General features: G+C 35.8%; 1 protein-coding gene across 1 annotated transcript; it reads right to left on the bottom strand.

Moving 5' to 3' along the window:
• Positions 1-2887: 2887 nt before the first annotated feature.
• LOC133881308 (F-box/kelch-repeat protein At3g23880-like) lies at positions 2888-4261 on the bottom strand. The gene has a single exon (XM_062320233.1). It carries the CDS (start codon positions 4259-4261, stop codon positions 2888-2890), a length of 1374 nt encoding a protein of 457 aa, XP_062176217.1.
• Between the last annotated feature and the right edge of the window lie 4516 nt (positions 4262-8777).

Below are 8777 nucleotides of genomic sequence, written 5' to 3'. Positions count from 1 at the left end.
TATGCCCGCCTCCGTAACACCGTGAAGGGACTCTAGGTCGTTCGTGTGTCTTTCTAGTATCAGTTGAAATGGGCCGCATAATTAGTGGTGGGCTTGGTCTTGGGCTTGGGCCACATAACTTTTTCTAAAAAGGATACAATATCATTAGAAGGATTTAATGATATTCTTTACTAATTAAAAAAAAAAAAAAAAAAAATAGCCCTTAGTTGCCTATTGGTAATTAGTTTTTTTTTTTTTTTTTGCCCTTTATGTTCCTATTAGTTTGGCCTAGTTTGGCCGCTTCTGCATTTTAAATAATTTGATTACTTTTATATAAATAAAAAAAAAAAAAATTAGTTCTTGAGTTTTTTTTTTGTTGGTTTCAAGTAAGTCTCATCATTAATTTATCATCCAATTAATTGATAGTAGGCTATATAAGGCCACTCAATCAATGTTGAATGACTCATTTGGCATGCCATGTACCAACTCGTACATGTCATTTAGTTCCTTTTCTTTTGTAAAGAAAAAAAAAAAAAAGAATTTATTTAGGACACATTCGTATACTAAAGTAAATATGCCGCATATTGATGGTATATAATATGACAAACAAGAGTCATATGAAATTAATTAATTGATCTAATGTGGTATACCATCAATTAATATGGCACTACGTTGACATAAGAACTTATTTAAAACTAAAAAGAAAAACTAACGACTTAATTGTCGAAATCAAAAATTCAGGAGCTAAATTAAAATTGCATGAAAATCAAAGAACTAAATTTTATTTTTACCATTAAATATTTTAAAAAATGAATTTGGATTGACACCTTTGCCTTAAAAATTTCAAATCCAATACATAAGTATACTCAAATCAACACGTGGATTTACTAAAAATAGAAAAGATCTATATTCTTTGAACTCATTCAAGCAATTTAGATTCAATTTAAATCCAAATTCAGAAAGTCCTACTATTTTGTATGCTTCTTCTTACCTTCTCCTATCAGCCTTTTTTAAAATTAATCATTGAATCTATAAGACCCACGAGAGTGAAGGTATGGGTCCTACAGGTGTAATGACTTGATTTTCAAAAAAAAGATGATGAAAGGATACAATATGGCATTTCTCAAATTCAAAATATAAAAGTAGATTTCAAATGGTTTGTCCTCAAGCCACTTTACGGCCTTCGATATGAATTTTGTTTTCCTTGTAGTCGCTTTAAGAAAAGCAATTTTGAACAACAACCCAATATAGGTCATTGGGAGTCGGGACCTTCCTAGCATCAACCTTTCTCAATCATTCAAAAATATTTATCAAGCTTCAAGTCTGCAATAGATTTGTAGTGTGTAAAAACTCTTTTGTTTTTTTATAGGTATTTGTATTGTAAAAACTTTAGTTAATTATGAGCCATAAACTCAAAAATATTAGCCTATCCTAATTAAGAGACTCATGCATATTCTTCTCTGAATATTACAAGTATAAATTAAACATTTGACCGTAAACAAAAAGAAATTGCAAAAAAACAACTCAAACATGTCCATATCTGACTGCAATCAAAGGATCCCCCCACAAACAGACGGCTGCAAAGGAGTCAAACCACCTGTATACTCGGCATGAACAAAACCTCTGATGCCAAGATAAAATATAACTAATTAACCAAACCGACACTTTAGCCTGAATTAGAATGTATATTTGAAACCAAAAGATATAAAAGCTTCCTGTCTGACATCAATGAAACTTTAAGAAGAATATATTTAGAATAAACAAAAAGGTTGAGACACCAAAGCAAACTTTTATTGTGAAAGCAAATAAAAGATAGAGAATATTCTTTTGATAAGTAAGAGAAATATCGTCCCAAAGGGGTAGCTCAATCAGATGGAGAACACGTCTCATGAAGCGGAAGTCACTAGTTCGAATCCCTCTTCTCCCATCTTGGTGGACATATAAAAAAAAAAAAAAAAAATCGAGAAATATCATTAAAAAACAACAAGTGCAATCAAGTACATAAGAAATATACAAGAGGAGCAGCTAAAAAGTAGAAGAAAACAATACAAGAAAATCATTAAAGCTAATAACTAAAAGAGCGCGGAAAGAAGAAAGAGAAAAAGAAAAAAGTAATGAGTTCTTCGATGGTCCTTTCTTTGTCCTTGAATTATCTATCGTTACATTCCCTCCACAAGCACCATAAACTCAACAATGATTTGACTTTGCAACTAACAATTGTTAAGATTCCATCAAAATCAACTAACAATTAAACTATAAATGCAAATAAGAGAAAGAGGAGAACTTAAGTCAACCGTTTGTTTATGTGTGTAATTTAAATATTATCTTATTGAAGCAAAGAATGAAATCAAATAAAAACATGCAATTTTCACTCTTCCATCATCTGTTCCTCTCCTATCGTAGTTAGTAACTTTTGGGCACGCTTGCTAGTGAAAGGCCTAAAAAGATAGCCATGAGGTTTGAAGAGGTTATCATTTATTGACAACTAAAGGAATTGCATTGCAAAACATAGTTGTTATGCAAAGGTTTGTATAGATCAAAACATTAAATTCCTTAACACGGCTAACCACACGACAATGTCAATTGAAAAGAGTCAACTGATATTTAGCATAAATAAGCAATAACACAATGATAAGGTAGAAGTAATTTTGGAGATTTTTTTTATTATTATTATTTATAAATCATGATTTATTGAAAAAGAACAAAGAACAAATACAACTGCCCATTGGCATACCCGAGAACAACTGCTTCAACCGTTCTCACCCAACTCAGGCTTCATAATAAAAGATTTAGCATATTGAATAGCAGGGGGTCCTAAGGAGTGCCAATTGTCTAACAATATTTTATTGTGCTTACCTAAGCCTTTTCGAGCCATTCTGTGAGCCGCATTCTTTTCCCTTGAAGAAGTCTAGTACTCTGGCACAGCATTTACTTGATCGAGTAAAGCAAGACTTTGTACATATGTATTCATAGTACGCAAAAAGTGGTTCATATTTCTAATTCCAAGATTAAGGAATCTATTGGTCATGAGATCATATAAGACCAGCTCTTTTCTCCTGCCCATGGTTAGAAGGAGAACTCTTCTGTTCCTAAAACTGATTGTCTCCCACAACCCTCCACGATCCCTTAAATCAATAGTGCATTGTTTACTCCATGACCCTATTACGCCATATTCTTTCATCAACCAAATGCAACAACTATAAGCTGGCCCACTCAAATCGTCATGGTTTCTTGGATTATAGTTCTGTATCACAGAGAGCAACCCACCAGATACCACAAGAGAAATACAATTGAAATCTGTTCGAGTTAGAACATCTGGAAGCTTCATCACTCGGAATTCCTCGTCAGACATATGAAACAACAGGACCACCAATTCTTTTTGAATAAGGGAGTACTCGAGAAAGCTCGAATGATATCCAACCCAATGGGTAGTCCCATTTACGAAAGCCTGTGAAGCGCCACGTACTATTACATAGCGAAAGTCGTCAATGACACTAACAGTCTCCCAAGCGCCTGTACGGAGTTTAAACAGTTCTGCCATCGTTCTACCATGAGTACCATTATATTCATACACGATTCTCAGCACCTTGTAATCACTGCTTTTATCGTCAAAACCGAACCCGTGAGAATAGTAGTTGTAGTAGTAGTTGCGGTGGGGTATATCAATGCAAGGCGTAGGGAGAGTCATAGTCAGTCTGGCTGCAGGGTTCCATAGAATATAGCGTTCGAAATGATCACCATTCAATCCGGATGGATTGGTGAAAAGTAGCAATCCCTTACAATCAAGGACTTCGTGAAAATATTCATCTTTAGTCTGAGATGGAAATTCAATTTCTTGAAACTCACGGAAGGAATTATCGAACTCGTGTAACTCACATCCGAAGTCTGTCTCCTCCTCATGGCCAGTCCGAGATAAGCACCCATGAACTAAGTGAGCATAATTGTTGGTGCTCTCATTGTGCTTGGTGTGCATGGAAATAAAACCAGAGCTACGGATTAAAGATTCCCACGATTTGGAAACACATTGGAATCGTAAAAGTGATTTCACGGGTAGTCTTACCAGGATGTCAATCTGAAGATCTTGGGGGAGTTGCTCCGACATTTCTGTGATTTCCTCTTTTCGTTCAACTGGGGCGGCTTGGAGATTGATGAAGAACTCGTGAACGTGATGCCTGTAGCCTACAGAAAAAAAAACCCTTTTGTAGTATCCCAGTGAGAAGCTTGGGGCTTGGGGCTTGCGGCTAGGCCCAATACCCGGAGATAGCTCAAAAAGGAGGCCCATAAAAAATCTCTACCTGAATTATTAACTTTGTAGATCCAATAGAATCGTTAGATAACGACGTCGTTATAATTTAGTTCCATCAACAAATTAATTGAATGTATTTTGGAGAAGAGGGAGGACGAACAGAAGAAACCTAGTCTTTGTGTTTTTGTAGTATCCACTTGCAATGGGCCGAGTAAGCGTTAGTGGTCCCGGCCCAGAGATAGTTCAAAAAGAAGGACTATCAAAAGTCTCACCTGGATTTATAACTGAACCGGATTTCTCATCCCAATTTTCCAAATGGGCCAAACCACACATCCTTGCCTGCAATCACTGGCAGCATCACCGGTGCCGGAAAATCGAAATGCCAGGTGACTGGACGGGGAGACAACGTCATCGAGCTCGAAGCGACACCCTCGTCATTGAACCTCCGGCACGAGCGGCACGAGCAGCTCTTGGACTCGTATCTCCCACACAACTGGAGGAGCCGGACACCTCCGATGACGACGACACGCTGCCCATTCTGATTCCCATGATAGGACGGTCACTACGTACAAATCTCAAGCCGTTCAGGTGCACATCTGGTACAATGAGGTGTAGCGCAGTCGAGTAGAGCTCTCGTTTTCACTCTGAAATGGTAAACGTGCCAACGTTGTATAGTGTCTGATGGAACAAAAAGCAAAAGCCAAAGGAACTTGAGATATAATAATGTGTCCATTCTTTATTGTATGACACAAAGAACCTGATTTATACCAAGTCTCAATAGAAGTTATTCTCTTCTTTACAATTAGTTTGTCTGAATTTTTGTACTAAGAATAAGATTTGAGGTCTGTTTGTCCCAAATAACTTAGGATAGCGAGTACGCTTACCCATGAAAAATAAACTCCACAACCTTCCCTAATTAAAGGGAATCTTTTTTTTTTTTTTTTTTTTTTTTTTTTTTTTTGAGGGAAAGAAAACCTTTCATTGAGATCAAATAGCATTACAACAACAGTCACCACAAAGGTGAAGTATAATCAGACACCCAAGGTGTATAAACATCTCAATACAATACAGACAGTTGTTACTAAATAAACTCAGCCAACAGAATGATGCATCCGCATTGACATACACCTTGACTTGAACGGGGAGTCGGTCACACATTCTGGGCGACTGCCAATGACTAGATTAATATACGAACAAAGCAAACTGTCCAAAGAAACACTAAACTATAACAAAACAGGAAAAGCTCAACGGAGGAAACTGTCTGCCGGGAAAGCCACAGCCTGTGGCGGCGCGTGCACTGCATGCGCCGACACCAGAAACATGCCCACCAACCCTGAAACGCCAAAAGCCTCCGATCAACACCAGAACCACCATTCACGGCAAAAAAACCCGGTTTGCAGCCTTCACGCGCGATCCAAACCAAAATCCTAATCCGCACTCCCCATTATGTAGCCAATATTATTATCCATTTTTTCATATGCTAAAAATCTATACAATTATGCCATCACTTTTGCTATAATCTTTATTTTTAAGAAATGCATAATTAAGATATTCATTGTCACATCCACAACCCTTACCTATTTACAATAGGTTGAGGGTGCAATCAATCAATCATTCTCTTGTAAGTATATACGCAGCGGAAATTATGGCCTAAAGAATGTAACGGAAAATTTAAAACTTAAAATTAAGAAAAATGAAACCCTTACACCCATTTTTTATTCTCATTATCTACACCCTGACATGGCAATGATATGGCGTTGACATATCAGGAAAAAAAATAGAAAAATTAGTTACAAAAAATTGATGTATTTTTTTGTGTTGAGAAACATGCTTTTTCTGACGTAGCAGGCTGATGCGACTGCAGATATATAGTCACATTAATCTGCTACGACAAAGAAGACACGTTTCTCAACTCAAAAAAAAAAACAAAAAACAAAAACAAAAACAAAAAAAAAAACAAAACAAAATGCATCAATTTCGTAACTAACTTTTCTTTTCTTTTTTCCTTGACATGGCGCCATGTCATTGCCACGTCATGGTGTAGAAAGATGGGAGTAATGAATGGGTGTAAGGGTAACATTTCTCTAAAATTAAATAGAAACAAAGAACTAAAAAAATCCTCAAATGAAACCATACAATTATACAATTACTCAAATATTTAGATTACGAGTAATGCTACATGTCATACCCATGTCCCTCTTGTATCCTTCTAAAAATGAGGTTGCTTTTAAAATTACCATTGAGCTTGTGATTGATCAAAATTGAATTTTGATCACATGGTGATTTTAAAAGCCACATCATTTTTAGAGGGATATGGGTATGACGTTTAGAATTACTCTTAGATTACAAAACAAATCACAACTTTCTAACTCTCTTTTTTTTTTTTTTTTCTCAACCACTCTTCAGGCTTCAATATGAATTTTGTTTTACTTGTATTCGCATTCATAAATGCACTTTTGAAATCATAAGGTTTTAGTCGGTAGATATGGAGGAATATGATGTTTGCGTATTTCTTCATTGAAGTTCCGTCTGATTGGAAAAATGTTGTGACGTAGTGCCTTTCTACGCTACGAGGAAAGGGCTTATAGGCTAGCCTTGGCAAACTTTGCTTAGGTGCATGCATTTATCATCTTTGGCAACAGATGAATGCTTTGGTGTACAACAACTTGAGATTTGAAGAGGCTATTGTTAAATAGATAAAGTGGGAAGTTCGTACTCGAATTCTTGTTAAAAGATCCTTTAAGAACCTTGATAAATGTACATAGCTTGTAATTAGTTAGAATTTACAAAAGTTACTATCTCAAGGTTTGTTGTTGGTAGTTTTGTTGTAGCAATGGTTGTATATGTTACTCTGGTTGTACAGGTGGTTGTCCTCTGTTGAGGTGATTCGGGGCCTGTGTTTACTGGCAAGTGTAATTTGTTGAGCATTTATAAAAGTCATTGATTCATCCACACAAAAAAAAAAAAAAAAAAAAAAAAACACTTTTTAAATCCATCTAGTTAATAAGATTTACATTATGGGAAAGTACCAATTGGATTATATTGAAATTAATATTATTCCAGCTTTTTGGAGCCATATCATGAAACCGCCCATATTAATATATAGGGTTAAATACTCCAGAGGTACCTAAGTTTTACGTGTTTTTAAATTTAATACCTCAGTTTCATTTCGTATCACAGGTAGTACCTGAATTTGGAAGAAAAAAACCCTAGGTAGTACCTGTCAGATTTCTCGTCTAAATTTCAACTTCTCGCCACGTGTCAACCGCTAAGGTTGACACGTGGCACCACATAAAAAAAAATTAAAAATTAAAAATTACAAAATTAAAAAAATGATTAAAATTAAAAAAAATGAAAAAAAGAAAAAAAAAAGAAAAAAGAAAAAAAAGAGGGGTGGCTCAGCCACCCCCTTGGCCGGTCTGGCCGGTCTGGGGTGGCCGAACCACCCCCTAGGGCCACGGGGGTGGTTCGGCCACCCCCAGTCTGGCCGGTCTGGGGGTGGCCGAACCACCCCCATGGCCCTAGGGGGTGGTTCGGCCACCCCACAGTTGAAAAAAAAAATAAAAAAAAAAAATTGAAGGGTTTTGGCCCTAGGGGGTGGTTCGGCCACCCCCTAGGACCAAAACCCTTCAATTTTTATTTTTTTTTTTCAACTGTGGGGCCTAGACCGGCCAAGGGGGTGGCTGGGCCACCTCCTTGGCCAAAATGGGGGTACTACCTAGGGTTTTTTTTCTTCCAAATTCAGGTACTACCTGTGATACGACCTCTGGGGTATTTAACCCTAATATATATAACCTGGAGATATAAGAAGGAAAAAAAGCAAAATTCATTAAAAAACACACACACAAAACAAATCAAACAAACAGTACACAGAGAATTTATAATCTATTTAATTAATTGTATCAAATTAATCAAACGTAAAGTTCAATTGTAAAAAATCAAATATGGTTAATAACGTAGTGTGAACTTATTATGCCACTACATGCGGAAGATAATCTCGATTTTTGCGACCACCACTATGGCCTTATTGTTTGTGTTTTTGTTTTAAGTTCTCAACACAAATATGTTAATAAACAACTCATAACACACATAAAAACACAACAAATTTTCACTTTTATGTTAAATCACAACATTTTTTTTTAAAAAAAAAAAAAAAAAACCATCCTCCCAAAACACGTTAACAAACGAACTCACGATTTCCACCATCGGAAGACAATAGTGTATTAGACCTCAATAATTTATGTTACAAGTGGTCTACAAGTTATTTGAAAAACATAAGTATACACTCCTCATGAACAAAACCTCTCATGCCAAGATAAAATATAACTAATTAATCAAATAGAACCAAATTGACACTTTAGCCTGAATTAGAATATATATATTTGAAACCAAAGATATAAATGATTCTTGTCTGATATCAATGAAACTTTAGAAAGACTATATTAAGAGTAAATAAAATGAAACAAAATAAAAGAAAGGGAACCTCATTCATGGAAAATTGCCTTAAAAGTAATGATTTGACTTTACAACTAAAAATGTTTAAGATTCCATC

Source organism: Alnus glutinosa, chromosome 11, assembly GCF_958979055.1.
Source record: "Alnus glutinosa chromosome 11, dhAlnGlut1.1, whole genome shotgun sequence".
Taxonomy (NCBI): Eukaryota; Viridiplantae; Streptophyta; class Magnoliopsida; order Fagales; family Betulaceae; genus Alnus; species Alnus glutinosa.
The sequence above is the reverse complement of the archived record's forward strand: the minus strand, read 5'-3'. Positions and strand labels throughout refer to the sequence as shown.

What these genes read in the sequence shown, in the direction of transcription:
- LOC133881308 (XM_062320233.1), bottom strand. Translation starts at nt 4,261, where the DNA reads ATGGGCCTCCTTTTTGAGCTATCTCCGGGTATTGGGCCTAGCCGCAAG.